Here is a 19,488-nt window from a genome sequence, read left to right on the forward strand (position 1 = left end):
GCCTGCTGAGTAGCTAGGATTACAGGTGTGAGCCATTGGCACCTGGCGCCTTTTTTTGGTAATTTTTTTCTTATCTTTAAGTAGTTGGACAAAGAACTTACTATTCAACAAATCAGCTTTTAAGTACAATGTATCTTGATTAGTTACCAACACCTTTAACCAGTGTAACAAAGGTGTATCTCTCTAAACATTTAAAATACTGCTTATGGAAATGAACTGCAAGAAATGGAAACATGGGGTTTTTTTGCTATTGTTATTGCTGTTGGTGGTAGTGGTATTTATTTTTGCTTTGGGTGTTTTTTTTCCTCTTGGGGGGGCTAAAGAAGGGGCACATAAAAGGAGGGAGCGAGGAAGGATAAACAAATGCAGTCATGCTATTCAGTATACACTGTTGTAGCTTGTTGGCAGGGATGGGGAAAAACCAAAGGAAGGGGTGACATTGTTCAAAAAAAGAAATGTACTCATTAGCTGACTTACAAAATGGTAACACGTCTGTATAACACCTTAATAATAAAATTATTCCTACAATATAATGCAGGAAAAGAAATATGAGGTTTTTCTTTTTCTCCTGTAGAGGTAGGCTTTGCTATGTAGCTACTCTGACTTTAAATTCCCAACCAACTTCCCAAGTGAAAGCATCACAGGTGAGTGCTACCATGACCCGTAATTCATCCACTTATTTACTGATTCATTGTGATAATGGGATATGAACTCAGGAACTTAAACTTACTAGGCAGGCACACTACCACTTATGATTCTCCTACCTATGTACCTGTTCAACTGAGCTCACAGGCAGTGAATATCTGGTTTATTGGGCAAGACTAAGGATGGGCTAACTTTAGCACAGGTTGACCTTGACTGCTGGTATGTATCACAGAAGCCAGCTAGATCAGTTTATTTTAAATGATGAATCAATTAACAAGCCAAAACTCTGTTTAGTGAATATCTGTTGATTAATTTTGTGAAAGGAAGAAAGTAGGGTTTGGCTGCCATCCTCCTATTCTAACTGCACTCAGGGTTTTATTTTTGTTTGGTTTTTAGATAACTATATCCTTCTCACTGCATATATAGTCTTTATAAAACCTCAAGTGCAATAACTTCTCCTAGACCAAACAATACCAACAGACTCTCTATAATAATCCTAAACAGTGTGAAAACTTGCCCATTAATTTCTTAAGAATTTGCAGAATGAATAATGCCTCTATGACTTGCTCTCTAATTCCCAATTTTTAATCTACAAGTTAACTCATTCTTCCAACAAATTATGGTTTTGTGTAAGTCAACCAGAACTGGAATTTTTTTTAATGCTTACAACCAATAAAGTTTACCTCTTAGCTACTTATGTTCTTAAAAAGTAACTAGTTGCCAGGACCTTAAGCCATATGAAAATGAGTAAGCTTTTGTACCAAAGATAAAGAAGTATCTTTCTAAGTTTGAAGCTCCATCAGGTATACGATTCTTTTCAGTATGCCTTATCAGAAACTACTGGAATAATTACACCTCTTTCCCTCTGACATTATGCTATGCTAGATTCTTTTATTACACATGTATGATTACACTTTTATGTATTTAATAAAGGCTATACACTCATGATTTATTTATCTTTATTATATTGCCAGATACCATTTTCCATTACTTAATCTTCCAATTTAAAGTCAGAGACTGGTAAAATAAAATTTAAAAGCAATTCATCTATATGACAACACAAGCAAGTTGAAAGCATTCAACACATTTTTGGGGGGAGGTTTCCAACATCCTTGAAATAAAAAGCCAAATGAACCTCAAATAAGAAAGAACTAACATGCATGAAGCCCTTGGTTTGATTCCTCAGCAACACATAAACAGAAAAGGCTGGAAGTGGCAGTGTGGCTCAAGAGGTCTAGAGTGCTACCTTGAGCAAAAAGAAGCCAGGGACAGTGCTCAGGCCTTTAGTCCCAAGCCCCAGGACTGGCAAAACAAACCAAAAACAGAAGCTATAATTAAGGATAGAAATTGAAAACAGAAAAAAAGTTGTTTCTTTGGGGGGAAAACTAACAAAACTGAACAAGATAAAGGGAAAAAAAAAGAGGCAAATGATCAGTATTAGATATCAAGTGGCTATGACTACAGATACAGAAGACGAAAAGAGCAATAAGGGAAGAATTACAAATAACTCTAAATAAATAAACTTAGAGGAAATACACCAACTCCTTAAAATGTAAACTACTATGTCTTACTACTATGTCTTAATATTAGATATTTTATATGAACAGTAATGAATAACAAAATTTATAAAGTCCCTTACAAGCTCAGATTACCTAAATGAAGAATTGAAACCTGAGAGAATTGTACACATTTTTTAAGAAACAAAATTATAAAGCTAGTATGACTCTTATAATGAAATCAAGGAGTACAAAGAGAGAAAACTGCAAGTAAAGCCGATATTCCACATGAATATAAATGCCAAAAATCCTCTGCAAATGATTATCAAGTAAAATTCAATACACCTTATTTTCCTTATATATAATTTTGCTTTCCAAGGCTTCCGTTCCTATTTTCAATTGCAGACCAATTTTTAAATAAAAAGTAGTAACTCGTAATCTTAAATTGCGCAACATTCAGAGAATAAAATCTCATGCTATCCTGCCCAAGAAATGAATCACCCCTTTGTCTAGTGTCTTCTTACTACACACACTATCGGCCTAGTAATTACTTTGCACCATCAGGAGTAATAAAGTGGTTGTGTTCAAATACTTCTTACACAGTAGTCCCATGATACATCACAACGTATGTCTTTCACCTTACTTCATCTTAACCATGTATGCACGGAATCACCTCAGATCAGAAAAATAAAATATATTTGGAGGGACAGCTTACTAATTTTTGTGACATCTGTTTTATTATTAGTTATTATTGTTAGTCTCTTACTGTGACTAATTTGCAAGGTAAACTCTATTGTAGATATACATGTACAGGAAAAAGACAAGTGTTTAGTAATACCCACATTTCAGGTAACCAGTAGGATCCTTGGAACAAATTCCCCACAGATAAAGGAGAAATACTATACAAAAGAACAGGAGGAAGAGAAGGGGAAAGAGGATAAAGAGGAAGAAGGAGGAAAAGGAAGAAGATAATAATCATGTTAATCATTCAGAAAATGCCACCACAATACATTCAGCTGACCATTTTTAATAACTGTTCTGTAGGACTCAGGATGAAGGGTCATCTGGTAGGCAAAATAGAGGTGACAACCAAGATGCTTAGTCTTCTTGGACAGGGCATGTATGCAGAGAACTACATGATATTGATGAAAGAATTCAATGAAGGTATAAATACATATACTGTACTCGTGGACTAGTCAATTCAACCTGGTAAAGAAATTAAGCCAGATGGGCACTGGTGATTCACACCTGTAATCCTAGCTATTCAGGAAGCTAAAATCTGAAGATTTTGGTTCCAAGCCAGCTCTGGCAGGCAAATATGAGAGAACCTTATCTCCACATAGCCACCGAAAGGCTGAAAGTAGAGGCATGGCTCAAGTGGTAGAGCACCAGCTTTGAATGACAAAGCTCAGGTGCAGTGGCCGGGCCTTGAGTTCAAGCCCCAGGACAGACACCAAAACGATGTGAAAACCAGCTACCAATGTTTCACTTGAACTAAGAACCAACTAGAATAGGTCCTGAATATTTTATATTTCATTCAAAAATGATAAAATGATCAACAGTTTATATGCAAGTGGTAAGATTTCCATTGAATACTTCTGCACACTGTTCTTTCCTTTGAGGATTCCCTGTCTGTAGCAGCAAGATTATGAGGACTTCCCTGATCCAATTTAAGGCCTGGACAATTTCCCATAAATTAGTCATTCGACCAATTGACCTAGATTCACAGACTACTTAAATTCCCTAACTCCTGATTTTCTCCCCATCTATCAACGTCTTTATGTTTGGGCTTCCTTTTTAATGTAGTCCTCATACTTTTAACAGCTCTACCTCCTTTACTTATATCTTGTCATCCTGGTTTATTTCAACTCTTACTCCCAAGTTGGGCTGTGAAGTGTTACAGTAGAAAAAGAAAATTCAGGGGCTGGGAATGTGGTAGAGTGCTTGCCTAGAAGGCATCAAGCCCTGGGTTCGATTCCTCAATACCACATAAACAGAAAAAGCCAGAAGTGGTGCTGTGGCTCAACAGGTAGAGTACTAGCCTTGAGTAAAAGAAACTCAGGGACAGTGCTCAGCCCCTGAGTTCAAGCCCCAGGAATGGCAAAAAAAAAAAAAAAAAAAAAATCAATCTTCATTATGGGTATTAAAATTTCTGTCTTTATTCACCTCAATCAAGCTCTCAATGCTCTCAATGCTGCTGTTTAGAAAGCTTTCCAGGCTTCCTTGGTTAGATTCCTGCACAAATGGCTATGATTCTCAAGCCCCTTTCCATATCCTTTCCTCTCAGCAGAAGACCAGGCCTCATATTCATTGAGAAAATAGCAGTTACTCAACTTGGTATCAGAAACTCCAAATCTCCCCAATCTCACTCCCAACAGTTTATATCCTTAAACTCCCTGTCTCATTCCATCCTATCAAAACAACAGTGCAGGGCTGGGGATATAGCCTAGTGGCAAGAGTGCCTGCCTCGGATACACGAGGCCCTAGGTTCGATTCCCCAGCACCACATATACAGAAAACGGCCAGAAGCGGCGCTGTGGCTCAAGTGGCAGAGTGCTAGCCTTGAGCGGGAAGAAGCCAGGGACAGTGCTCAGGCCCTGAGTCCAAGGCCCAGGACTGGCCAAAAAAAAAAAAAAAAAAAAAAAAAAAAAAAAAAAAAAAAACAACAGTGCAAATAAGTACCAGCAAAGGTGAGGGGGTGGGAGGGTGTTGGGCCAAGGGGAGAGGAGAGATGAAAGGAGGAAGTAAAGGGGGAAAATGCAATCAATAATTCATTGTATATACCACAAAGATAAGAAAACTAAGGAGTGGGTTGAAGGGGGGTAAACAGATCAAGATGCATTGTATACATAAACTGCTTTGTTAAATGGGAGAAGAAATTCAATGTATACCCTAAAAAAATTTTTTTTAAAGGGCCTGGGAATATGGCCTAGTGGCAAGAGTGCTTGCCTCCTATACATGAGGGGAAACAGTGGGCTGGGAGGGTTGGGTGAGAATGTTGAAATCAGTGATAATGATCAAGATGCAGTGTGTTCATTAACTGCTTTGCTGAATGGCAACTATTTTGTACAACTACTTGAAGATAGTAACATTTTTTAAATACATAATGAATATAGTCGAGTCAACTAGTGTAGTTGCTTGCCATCATGATGATATTGATAAAGATAATAATAAACATTTGCAGAATGAAGGGAAAAAAAGAAATGCAAAAAGCTATTTTTCAGTACTGGGTATTAAACCCAGGACCTCAAGCTTAGCAGGAAAGTAATCTACTATTTGAGCCACACTCTCAGCCCTTTTGGGAATTCTGTTTCTGGGATAGTTTCAGTAAATTTTCTCCACCTGCCATATCTTGCCTCTGCCTCCTCAATAGCAGGTATTACAGCAAATACATACCCGATAACTGGCTATTTCTGGAGATGTGAAGTTTGAACTCAGGAACTTGTGCATGCTAGGCACTATTTGAGTCACATCCCAAAAACTTTTTTGCTTTCATTGTTTCATTATTTCTCAGGTAGGGCCTCCCCTTCTTGCCAGGGGCCAGTTTCATACTGTAATCCTCCTACTAAGGCCCCTATGTAACTGGGATTGCATGTCCAGATTGAGACTGGGTCTCAATTTCTTGCCTGGTCTACTATTACGGTTTTAATTCATATAGTTCTGCTGACTAATGATGTTTGGCATTTTGCTATATGCTATTACAGACCACTCATATATCTTCATTGTCTAACATCTAATTTAAATATTTGGACATTGAAAACATTAGTTTTTGCCAGGCCAGAGGCTCATGCCTGTAATCCTAACTACTCAGGAGGTTGAAATCTAAGGATCACGGTTCCAAGCCAGATGGGACAGACAAATCTGTGAGACTCTTATCTCCAGTTAACCAGCAAAAAAGGCAGACAAATCATGAGACTCTTATCTCCAATTAATCAGCAAAAAGAAGTGGCACTGTTGCTCAAGTTGTAGAGTGCCAGCAATGAGTAAAAAAGTTGAGCAAAAGCTTGAAGCTGAGTGCAAGCCACAATACTGACACACACACAAGTGTACACACACGTGTGCATATATATATATCTTACATATATGTGTATAATTTTAATTAGGCTTTATAAACTTCAATTATTAGTTTAAAAAATAATCTGAATGCAAGTTCTCTGTCATATACATGGAAACATTTCCCCCATCTTTGTTGTCTTCATAGTATTCTTTTTAAAAAAAAAAAACGAAAGTTTTGCCAGGCACCAGTGGCTCACATCTGTAATCCTAGCTACTCAGGAGGCTGATATCTGAGAATCCCAGTTTGAAGCCAGCTGGGAAAGCAAAATCCATGAGAATCTTATCTCCACTTAACCACCAGAAAACCAGATATAGTTCTGTGGCTCAAGTGGTAGAGCATTTGCCTTGAGTGAACAAGCTCAGAAATAGCATCTAGGCCATGATTTCAAGCCCCACAGCCAGCAAAAAAAAAGAAAATGTGTTTCACTTTTGAGAGTTATTTTACCCCCATTTTTCTATTATGGCTCATGTTTTATGTGTTTTACCTAAGAAGTATTAACTATCTCTAAGTTTCTGTTATGTAAATTTTTTCCTATATTATCTTACAAAATTACATATTACTTTATGATGGCATTTTCAGTTTATATAGCCAGAGTAGCATACATAGTACCTTTTCTCATATAACAAGAAGACATGGACAAGATACATTAATTTAAAAAATAAATTTCTGGATGTGGTGGTTCACATGTGTAACCCTAACTATTTGAGGGTGGAGGTCAGAAAGTCATGGTCAGTGGTTGGCCAGGACAAAAAGTGGTAGTCTCTACCCTAAGGTCAAACCCCAATACTCCCAATTTAGCAAACCACTGAAGAGATTAAAGGCAGACAGACACCTGGATAACCTACTCTTAAAACATAGCTACCTGGTGAAATAAGAAGTTGATAAGATTTTGTCTGAGTGTATTACATAACCCTCTTGCTACTTGGAGTAGAAGACCACAGTATTAGTGGCTTTAAGTGTAAGTCTAGTACTAGTCAAGAGAACAGACAGACATTTAAGGGAAAAAATCTTGGAAGAGAGTGAAATGTAGAAAAAAATGAGTCTAAAATTGTGTATCATATCTGCCAAACCCCTATCAATTTGCAAATGTATGCAGGTAGTAGTGGTGGGTGTGCATGTATGTACACAACAGGTATGCTGGGACTTTTAATTTGCCTCTAGTACTATCATATTAATTCTGAATAGATTTAAAGTGAAAAACTGCAATCTCTAATAAGAAAACTAAGATTCAAAGATAAACCTAGAAAGTCAACAGAGAAATCAAATGAAGTATTTGAAAACTTCGATTATTCTAAAAGAAGTCAGGAAGAGAAAAAAAATGCCAGGATAGGAAACAATAATAGCACAATGAATGATATTAATTTGAATTATATCAATAGTTATATTTCTAGCTTTCAAGTAAAGCCAAAGACTGTCAGATGGGATTAAAAAGCAAGGCCCAACTAAACACTCACTATCGGTGACAGCAGCATTTTAAATACTACAAAGATTCAAGAGTTTGAAAAATAAAAATGTACAATACAGGCATGCATAATTTAAATTTTAAACATTCTTGCCAGGTGTTAGTGGCAAAAACTTATAGTCCTGGTACGTAGGATGTTGAGACACAAGGATCATGAGTTCAAGATCCTGTCTCAACTCTGATCCTACCTCCTGCAATTCTTTTTTTGTACTAGCTTTTAACTTGCTAGGCATTCTAATGCTAAGCTATGCCTTCAGCTTAGCTTTTCTTGTTTGTTTGTTTTTAAGATGGTCTTTACTCCTGCCTAGGCATCTTCCTGGACCATGATCTTACCTGTTTTAGGTTTTCTGTTGTTGCTGGCATGATAGGCACATACCACTGTGACCAGCTATGGGTTGAGGAGTCTCATTAACTTTAGGCTAGCCTGGAACCAAATCCTTCCAATCTCAGCATCCCAAGCAGCTAGGATTATAAGTGTGAGCCATCAATGACTAGCTCCATTTTGTTGTTGTTGACAGTCTCACTAGCCCAGGAAGAGAAAAGGGAAATGTACTTCATGCTCTTGTTTCAAAATTATAAAACACACTGGGAAATAAATCTACTGTAGGTAATACAAAGACACTGAAAATATTAATCCTAAGGCTAAGAAATTCAACAGTAAAAATACGAGAAACATTATAAAATATCTTTTAAAATGATTGAGTCAGAAGGAACAAAACACATAAGGAAGAAAAAAGGTAACTGGTTAAAAACAAAAACTAAAGTCACTTGTTTTTAAAATGTCGTGGACAGGAAAAGCAATGCAGGTTGCAGCCTATAAGCAGAAAAGGGAAACGAACATTGATGACCACCTACTTTGTAACAAATTGTGCAAGGTACTTAAAGATGTCTTATTACTTAATTTTTGTGAAGTAGTTTCCTACTTTTCGAGATTACTATTATTTACAGATAGGGTAAAACAGTAAATGAAGCTAGATCAGTGGTCAGTGACCACCTCCGTTTTTGAATATCATAAGGAACTTGTAGGGATTTCTGGGAGAAGTGTTCTGGAAGGCACTTCAGCTCAAAAGAGAGATCTAAGCTTAAAATGTTAAGCTTCTTAAATTCCCAAGATTGTCTGGTTTGCAGAATACACCAAAATCTGTTTACTTACAAATACAAAAGTTTAGCAGTCGGGCTGGGAATATGGCCTAGTGGCAAGAGTGCTTGCCTCCTACACAAGAAGCTCTCGGTTCAATTCCCCAGTACCACATATATGGAAAACGGCCACAAGTGGCGCTGTGGCTCAAGTGGCAGAGTGCTAGCCTTGAGCAAAAGGAAGCCAGGGACAGTGCTTAGGCCCTGAGTCCAAGGCCCAGGACTGGCCAAAAAACAAAAAAACAAAAAACAAAAGTTTAGCAGTTTAAGATGCTGACTAAAAGAAACTATAGTTAAAGGGTGAGTCAAGTCTGATAACTGAAATTTTCTATCTACATTGGCAAATCTGTAGAGACTAAAAGTAGATTATTGCTTGTGTGAGACTGAATTGGGGTTGGGTAAAATAGGGAATGACTGTTAAAAGATACAAGGTTTCTTTATATAGTCGTGAAAATATTCTAAAATTGACTGTTTCTAAAAACCATTGAATTGTATACTTTGTTTGTTTTTGTGGCTTAGGTTGGCCTAGAACTTAGGATCTTCCTACATAAGCCTCTTGATGACAATCTACCATGTGCTACTTGATGACTATCTACCATGTGCTACCAGTCTGAATTATATAATTTAAATGGGTGAAGTACATGCTAACTTAACTATATCTCAAAGAAACTCTAACAAAAAAGCTTTTTTGTATTTTTATATGTTGATTCATCACAAACAAAACTATATATACAAGTTAGTAAGACAATACTTCAATGTCAGAAACAAGTATTTCTGCGTATTTGAAGATTAACTAGATGGTTCCTAATACATGTAATTAAGTATTCTCCTAACTAGGCAGCATAATCAGGATTCATGAGTAAATATCCACAAGGTCAAAAGTTATTAGTATGTAGTTGTATTTGAAGCTATGGAAATATTTATGATAACATGGAGGCGAGGCGCTGGTGGCTCACTTCTGTAACCTGGCCTCTCATAAGGCTGAGATGCAGAGGATCATGGTTTGGTCAGCTGGGCCAGCAAAGTCTAAGACTCTATCTCCAAAATAACTAGCAAAAAACTAGGCTGGATACATGACTCAATGGTCGTATGCCAACCATGGGCAATCAACCAGAATGAGTATGGGGTCCTGAGTTCAAGACCCAGCATCAGCAAATTAAAAAGGTTTAGTGGGCTATGGACAAAACCTGGGGAAGAACAACCTGGATAGATGGAGGGGAAAAGCTAAACCAGGTGCTAGCTTATACTTGTAATTTGCTGCTACTTGAGAATCCTATTTTGAGGCCAGCCCGGGCAGAAAAATTTGTAAGATCCTATCTCAACCAGCAGCTGAATGTGGTGTGAAGTGCGATCCTCCCAATTCCCACTTCCCAAATAGCCAGGATTATTGAGCTACAGAGTCTGCCTCAGGATGTCTTATAAATATATTCTAGCCACTTCTGACAAAAGCTAAACAATATACCAAAGAACAAGAAACACACACACACACATACACATACACACACACGTCAGATGAGGGGGCAACAATGGGGATTGAACTCAGGGCCTTGTGCTTGCCATAGAAGTGCTATGCCACTTGAGCCAAATGCCAGCCCTTTATACTTTCTATTTTAGCTAGTCTCCCTTTTGTCTGGTGCCAGTCTGGGACCACTGTCTTACTGTTTACACTACAGGCACTGCACCTCCACCTCAGGAAGAAGAAAAATAAAAAGTAAGCTAAGATAGTGTTTGTCATTCCTTGGAAACCTGGCATGTACAGATAAAGTTTATTACAGAGCATATTTAGATAAAGGTACAGGCTACCATCCAGGTCCCCAGCGGACCACCTCTACAACACACCAGAATAGAAATACTGATACAACAGACTCTCACGTGCTAATCTCTAAGTCACCAAAATAAAAGGAAAAGTTCATCCTTATAGTTGTATACTATCACAAGTAAACTAGCTTAACTAAAAGAAAAAAAACACTTATTCCTGCTGTTCTAATCTACATGTTTTTCTCAAACCTTGACAATTCAGGTTTAGCCTCCAACTAGAGAACTTTCTGTATCTTCCTCCTCAGGGCTGGGATAGCAAATATGTACCACCATACCTGAAAACCTTCTCAAATCCTTAACTCACATCTGTAACTCCATGTTTCCAACCACGTTTATTTAATTTTTGTGCTGGTTCTCCCAAGTAACTAGGGGCTTGAACTAAGGTCCTAACACTTGTTTATTACCTTTTTTGTTCAAGGCTGGTACCTCTTGAGCCATACCTCCACTTTCAGACTTTTGCTGGTTCATTGGAGGTAAGAGTCTCTTGGAATTGTCTGCGAGGGCTGGCTTTGAACTCTGATCCTCAGATCTCAACCTCCTGAGTAGCTAGAATTACAGGCACAAGCCAGCAGGGTCCAGCCACATTGTCTTATAATTACATATTCTAACTATATTATTCACCTACTTATTTACCCATATTATTTATTCATTTAATACATTTTTAAAAAATTTTTCTGAACTTCCAAAGGTTGTACAAGGGAGTTACAATGTAACACATCCATTTAAATGAACAGCTAATCCATTTTTATTTCATTCTCTTCTTCACTATTATTTTAAAAAAGTAATCTGAATATTATTGTTTGTCCAATCTGAACGTGGAGTCATATTCAGTAACAATGCTGTTTGTACTATACCATAATCACAGTATTTTCTGTGTACTTTCTCCTTCTGTGTCCCAAACTGGACTTAATTTAGTTCCAAGTTTCTCACTCCATTTCTCCAAAGTCCTAAAAGTTCCAGAGAAAATACACAAATATTTCTATCAGACCCACATCCAAAAATTTAGAAAACAAAAAGTGAATGGCTAGCCTTTATAGAACTTTAGTATTCAAGCACTAATTCTTTTCTCCAGGCAAACTATAAGTAGTTAGCCATAGTCACTGGTAGTAATTTTAAATTATCCAGGGAGGATTTGGAAACATTTTAAATGGTCTTCATTTCTACTCAAGTATTCCAGCCAATGGAAATTTATAACCTTACATACAGGAAAAAACTTACCTTTCTATCTTTAAGTGACATGATAACCCTAGTTGGGACCTGGTAGTTTACAAGGCTCTCCTTAAGATCTGTGAATATATTTAAACAGAAGACTTTCTCATATAGAATAATAACTTACTTTCATCTTCTCTTTCCTTTTTTTTGTTCCCTGACCGGGAATTGAACTTTTAAAAACGATTTAACCTTTAAGTACTAGTAAGTACAATAAATAGAAATGTAGGGGCTGGGGATATAGCCTAGTGGCAAGAGTGCCTGCCTCGGATACACGAGGCCCTAGGTTCGGTTCCCCAGCACCACATATACAGAAAACGGCCAGAAGCGGCGCTGTGGCTCAAGTGGCGGAGTGCTAGCCTTGAGCAGGAAGAAGCCAGGGACAGTGCTCAGGCCCTGAGTCCAAGGCCCAGGACTGGCCAAAAAAAAAAATAAATAAATAGAAATGTAACTAGGTGAACAGATACCTAAATATCAATAGGCAAATATTTTCCTGAAATATTCACTGAAAGCCAAAAATGGTGGTACATGCCTATGCTGTAGTCTCAGCTACAAAGGAGACTAAGGTAGGAGGATCATTTTGGCTCAGTAGTTCAGGGCTAGGCTGGGCAACATGGTGAGACCTTGTCTCAAAAACAAAACAAAAAACATTCAATGAAAATATGCTTCTATTCCTTTCATATAGTTTTCTAACTCTTGTTTAAATACAAGGTGCTAAAATAACTAAAATTTAAACTGGGCTCTGATGGCTAGCACCTGTAATAATCCTAGTTACTCAGGAGGCTTGGATCTGAGGATCATGATTCAAAGCCAGCCAGGGCAAGATAGTCCATGAGAGACTCTTATTTCCAATTAGCCACAAAAAAGCCCAAAGTGGAGCTGTGGTTCAAGTGGTCTTCAGCATAAAAGGTCAGGGATGGCACCCAGGCCCAGAGTTCAAGTCCCAGGACCAGCCCCCATCCTCCCCAAGGAAAAAGTTAACTCAAATTTATCTAAATTATCTATTTTAAATTATCTAAATATAAAAGGACTAAAAAGCCTCAAGTCATTGTTCTTAATGATACTTCAAGTTCACAGAATGAGTTCAAGTTTAGGAAAGAATACAACCTGTAATGTCCTTGGCTTTCTGTAAGCTAGAATACTTTGTATAAGACTTGAGTTTCTAGGGATTTTTTTCCTCCATCATATTAAAAATATTATTTATCGCTACTTAAAATTTTCCCCCAAGGAGTGGTTTTTCACAATCTGGTCCCTATTTACTTACCCTATCCAACTTTCTAATCACTCCATCTATAAGAAATAATTCTATTATTTTAGAGACCCCAAATATACCATGGTATCTCTTACTCCAGGCCTACCCAAGATTTACTACCAAGAAAACACCTGCACTTTGCTGTACTTTCAGCTTAAGTACAATCATGTCCATGGAGCCTTTCCTTACACACCTAGGCCACCTTGGGTAAGTAATCCTTTCCCTCTAAAAGCAAACTGCCCCTAACAGGTGCACACTTTCATTTTAGCAAGTATCTCGTTTTTTCAACAGTTCCAAACTAGTCTACACAACTCTCATGTAAGAACCCTGAGTCAGAAGTATATTAAGAGCACGGGGTTTTAAAGTTGGAAATCTGAGCATGAATGCCAGTTCTCCTGCCCCGCCCCCCACCCCCCCCCCCCGCCCCCCGCAAGAGTAAGGGGGAATCTGAGGCTTGAACTCAGGACCTGGTGCTGCTACCCCTTATCTTTTTTCCTGAAGTTAATACTCTACCACTTGTGCCACAGCTTCACAGATTTTTGGTGGTTAATTGCAGATGAGTCTCATAGATTTTCCTGTCCGACTTGCTTCAGACTATAATTCTCAGATCTTAGCTTCCCAAGTAACCAGGATTATAGATGTAAGCCATTGACACCTGGCCAGTTGCATTTTATTAAGCAAATTACTTACTCATTTTTCACCCATATTATTTAAAATTGTTAGGATTATTTAAAATTATTCTTATGGATGCCTTGCATATAATGAAGTATTCAATAACTATTGGTTAAAATTATTTCATTGTTTTACCTTCAAACTTAGTTCAGGATTCAAATAACTGCTGAGTAAAATAACTTTCGTTGCTAACTTTAGCTAGTCTATTTTCAACTGCATTTCTTTCTAAACATTTGGATTTTAGAAATCATTATCTTTATGTCCAAACGATTTCCATTAGAGTGACCAACTTGTCAAGGTTTGCCCAAAGCTTCTGGTTTGAACATTTGAAATCATGAACCCTGGGAACTCCCTCAATTCCAGGTAAATTAAGTCAGTTGATCACCTTAAAGTATCAGTGTAAAACAAGAGAAACTGAGTTAATTTAAGAGAAAAAGGAGGTGGAAGGTACCGGAATTTCCTGGAAGGATACAATTCACAGAACTAAACAAGAAGCTGAAAAATCAGGTCAATGAAAATACCGGGGTGAAAAAGCAACTCCCACAGGTATACATGAAAGGATTAATGTGTGGACACATCTTCAGGGTAGTTCTAACAGGTCTAAGTATCAGTTCATTCAAGATTTAAATACCAGAGACAGAACTTTATTTGCCAAGTTTGTATTAACCAGGAAAGGGTGAGACATTTTGAATAATCAAAGGAGGCAGAAGCAGCATCTGGATTTTTAAAAAATCCCACCAATGCAAAACCAGATCTAAAATACACCAGGACAAGATAAATTACACAGAATTCTAGGTATTCTTAGAGGAGGAACACAAAGGTAAAATTGCCTATGTGCCTCTGATTACATAAAATAATATTTACCAAAATAAACTTCAGGAAATGGAAACAAATGGTTTTTTCTTTGTTGTTGTTTTCTTTTTGTCTTGTTTGTTCATTTATCTGTCTTTGGGAGGCACAACAGAAATGGAGGAACAAAGGGTGAACAAATGCAGCAGTAGTACTCACTATACCCTATGCTAAAAATGAACTACACAACTAGTAGATGGGCAGGGGAGAGAAAAACTGGGAGACAGCAAGGGAATGGGTGATATAGTCCAAAAAGAAATGTACTTTATTACCTGACTTATGTAACTATAATCCCCTTGTATATCACCTTTATAATGACAATAAAATTTTAAATAAAAAAGAGATAAAAAAGGAAAAACTAATTTAAAAAGTAAATATATACATATTTTTTAAATCCTAGCAACAAGCCAGGTGCCAGTGGTTCACACCCGTAATCCTAGACTGTCAGGAGGCTGAGATGTGAGGATCATGGTTTGAAGCCAGCCTGGGCAGGAAAAGTCCATGAGACTCTCATCTTCAATTAACCACCAAAAAAACCAGAAGTGGGGCTATGGCTCAGCTAGCCTTGAGCAAAAAGCTCAATGACAGTACCTAGGTCCTGAGTTCAAGCCCTCGAACTAGAGGGGGGGGGAGGTACATGATGCATGCACACGCATGCACGCGCGCACACACACACACAATCCAACCAACAATAATGACAGAAAAATACTTCCAAGAACAAGAAGAATGGTGTTTCCAAAAGAGAGAAATGGGTAAAATACCAATATGTAATTTGTTGTTCACATATGCCAGGACAAAAAAGACCAAATCATCACTGTAACAATGCCATTTTTTCTTTCTGATTGGGCAAATCCTCCTTTAAGACCTTAAGCATGACTTTCGGTGCAAAAAGAAAAATTACTTGATTTCTTTAGGTATGATCAGTCACTCACTTTCTTTATACTGCCAGTCCTTACAAATGGCATACCTGTAATATAGAACCGATCATATTGTATCATTTGTGTGTATGCACATGTGCATGCATGTCCCAGTACTGGAGCTTGAAATTAGGGCCTTTTGCTCTAACTCAGCTGTCTCTACTCACAGCTGGTGCTCTACCACTTGAGCCAAGCTTCTGGTCTGAATTTTTGCAGACTAACTGGACTTTTCTGCCCATGCTTTGAACCATGATCTTCAGCTCTCACTATCCTGAGTAGCTAGAATTACAGTCATAAGCCACTGGGAGTAGAGAGCAGTTGGTAGTGGGGTTTGAACTCAGAGCCTTGTACTGTTTTAACACTCAACACTGATGATCTACCAGTTGAGCCACACCTCCACTTCCTGCTTTTTGCTGGTTAAATAGAGATAAAGTTTCTTGAATTTGTCTGCACAGGGCTTTGGACCTCAATCCTCAGTTCTCAGCCTCCTGAGTAGCTAGGATTGAAGTAGCTAGGCATGAAGCACCAACCTTCAGGTCATTTAGTATATTCTGACACAGCAATCTCTCCCAACTGAAATGAAATACCCCTGATCAGAAAAAAAGATTTTCATACTTATAATCCTCATGACCTGTCTGCCGAATATATAGAAAGCACTAAATAAATGCCTGTTTTTCAGTCACTAGGATATGTGAATCATCAAATAAAAAAAGGAAGATGAGGCTATTAGAAGCAACTGATGGTATCAACGAGAAAATGGATAGACTTAATGAAGTACAGGCCAAAATATTATGAAGAGCGAAAATTCCACATCAATAAAAATTAGGAGAAAAAATTTAACTAATCTAAGAACCTGAGTCATCACTTATTTAAACAAAATTAAAAAATCTCTCCAATATCCACGTGCATAACTGCTGAAAAACCCAAGAAAACACCAAATATATTCTATTTAAAAGGGCAGAGAAATGTATAGGACACTTTTAGAAACACTAGCATTTCAAAAGAAATGTTAGTATGTTAAAAAGTTCCATAACCCAGAAAACCTAGCAATAGTCATTCCTTTTCTCTGACAGTACTTTGAAAATTATATACCTGTATTATAGAATACATTGTGCCATATATACTTTAAGCACATGCTCAGCTCTCAGTATATAACACTAAACGGAAATTCCTAGATCAGAAAAAAAACTTTTATATTTTTCATCATCTTATTCATTCAAAATCTTCAATTCAAGCCAGGTACCGGTGGCTCCTGCCTGTCATCCTAGCTACTAAAAAGGCTGAGACTGAGGATAGTGATTCAAAACCAACCTGGGCAGGAAAGTCTGTGAGACTCCAATAGAAACCATCAGAAAATTGGAAGTGGTGCTGTGGCTCAAAGTGGTAGAGTGCTTGCCTTGAGTGTAAAAGCTCAAGGACAGTACCTAGGCTCTGAGTTCAAGCCCCACTGCTGACAAAAAATAATTACAATAGGGGTTGGGAATATGGCCTACTGGCAAGAGTGCTTGCTTGGTATACGTGAAGCCCTAGGTTCAATTCCTCAGCACCACATATATAGAAAAGGCCAGAAATAGTGCTGTGGCTCAAGTGGCAGAGCGCTAGCTAGCCTTGAGCAAAAGGAAGCCAGGGACAGTGCTCAGGCCCTGAGTTCAAGGCTCAGGACTGGCAATAAGAATAACAACAACAATAATCAATTCCAAGTGAATAACATCACAATTTATTTTACCACATTGTAGATGTTAGTATTGGCTAACTTGTAATAAATTTTTTCTTTATCTCTCAGATAAAGAAAGACTTAGAAATGGTAACAGTCAAACCTTATGCTAACAAAATAAGTCAATTTAAGAAGGATGTCAATCATAGAAAGAGAATACCATTGACTCCAAAGTTACAGACTTTCTAGAAATTCATTTTGTAACTCCTTCAATGGATACCAAAAGGTTATGTTACTTTTTTCCTTCAAATGTCATCTAGTATGATACATCCCACTTAAATAACAAATTCATTTTAGCAAATATAAATTTGATATTCATAACATTAAAATATTTATCACATGAACCATCTGATCATTTAGTTTCTTTTAAATTTCTTTTCATTAAAAAACTGCAGCTAGGGGGCTGGGGATATGGCCTAGTGGCAAGAGTGCCTGCCTTGGATACACGAGGCCCTAGGTTCGATCCCCCAGCACCACATATACAGAAAACGGCCAGAAGCGGCGCTGTGGCTCAAGTGGTAGAGTGCTAGCCTTGAGCGGGAAGAAGCCAGGGACAGTGCTCAGGCCCTGAGTCCAAAGGCCCAGGACTGGCAAAAAAAAAAAAAAAAAAAAAAAAAAAAAAAAACTGCAGCTAATCAACCTTTATTTTATATTTTGTGTCTATACTGAGGCTTGAACTCAAGTGTCTAGGTGCTTGTCCCTGAGCTTCTTTTGCACAGAGTTAGCACTCTACCGAGTACTTGAGTGCCAGCTCTCCTTCCAGCTTTTTTGGTAGTTAATTGGAGACAAGAGTCTCACAGACTTTCTTGCCTGGGCTGGCTTCAAACCACAATCTCAGATCTCAGCCTCCTGAGCAACTAGGATTAGAGGCATGAGCTGTTGGTAGCCATCACAATTTTTATTTTTAAATTAATCTTTGAACTTAACTTCCAAGGCAAGAGGCATGGCTTAGGTAGCTGAATACCACCTAGGAGGTTTGACTCTCTGGTTTTAAATCCAAGTACCACCCCCCAAATAACTAAAATAAAATAATTTTAAGTAACGGAAAATTATGATGGTGAAAAACAAAAGGAAAAAAATAGCACAAATAAACAGACAAATGCTGTAACCAGGACCTTCTATTAGGTTAAACTAGATGAAATTATAGAAATAGAAATTTCACATGGTATAATATAAGAAAAATGATGTTTTCTTTTTTTGCCAGTCCTGGGGCTTGAACTCAGGGCCTGAGCACTGTCCCTGGCTTCTTTTTGCTCAAGGCTAGCACTCTACCTCTGAGCCACAGTGCCACTTCTGGCTTTTTCTATTTATGTGATGCTGAGGAATCGAACCCAGGGCTCCATGTATACGAGGCAAGCACTTTACCACTAGGCCATATTCCTAGCCCCTCATCTGTTTTCTTTAACAAATTAATGGCTTTTTTTAAATGATGGGAAAGCAGGGCCTGGTGGTACAATACTTGTAGTCTTAGGAGACAGGCAGGAGGTCTGCAAGCCTGAACTCTATATTGACACCTTCACTCAAAAAGCAATGACTGAATGAAATGAATGACAACAGCCAAAAGTAGAAAGTAACCCAAGTATTCCTTGATGAAAAGATGGATAAACAAAACGTGGTATATACATAAAATGAAAGCTTGAAGGAAAAATTTAATCCATGCTACAACATAGATAAACTTTGAAATATTAAGCTAAATGAAAATAAAGTAGGTTCAAAAGGCTGTGCCTTAATCACTAACCTATTATGTACATAACTTAATCTCCCAATACTTTGTTATAGTAAGAAGTCTGGACTTAATCTGGGATGCAGTAGGAAAAGACATGGCAAGACTTAAAAGTTTCAATTCTAAAATACACTGGAAAAACTGCACTAGTGGCAACTAGTATAGTATTCAACGAATATTTTGGTGCTTTTGTTCCAGCAACTACTAAACAACAAACAATGAAGACATAGTATCTATACCCTCAAAAGACACAATCAAGTATGAGAGACAGACAAATATAATTAAAATGCATTGCCATAAATGAGAAAGATCTACTTAAGGGTTCTTTCAAAAGCAAAGAAAGATACCCAACCTAGAGTTCAGTATTTAAAAGGGACAGGAATTAGCTTCGTAACAGGAGGCGGGGAAGGATACTCCAGTCAGCAGGATAGCCCTGAGAATAGAAATAGCACTGGCAAGAAGGGGTGAGCAGGATTCCAGATTATGTATAAGCATATAAGAAGTTCAGTGTTGCTAGAGCTTAAAGGGAGAGAGAGG

At 37.8% G+C, this 19,488-nt stretch overlaps 1 protein-coding gene across 2 annotated transcripts in view; it reads right to left on the bottom strand.

The window, feature by feature from the left end:
* Kpna3 (karyopherin subunit alpha 3) overlaps nt 1-19,488 on the bottom strand; it is a 57,871-nt gene that overhangs the window by 31,558 nt on the left and 6,825 nt on the right. The window contains exon 1 of one of the 2 annotated variants that reach the window (XM_048341415.1): nt 7,994-8,827. The exons of the other annotated variant lie outside the window; for it this stretch is intronic. Coding sequence (XP_048197372.1) covers nt 7,994-8,023 — 30 coding nt within the window. The 5' untranslated portion in view covers nt 8,024-8,827. Of the gene's footprint in view, nt 1-7,993; nt 8,828-19,488 lie in introns of those variants that run through there. 2 annotated transcript variants of the gene reach the window in all.

This window comes from Perognathus longimembris, chromosome 3, assembly GCF_023159225.1.
Source record: "Perognathus longimembris pacificus isolate PPM17 chromosome 3, ASM2315922v1, whole genome shotgun sequence".
NCBI lineage: Eukaryota > Metazoa > Chordata > Mammalia > Rodentia > Heteromyidae > Perognathus > Perognathus longimembris.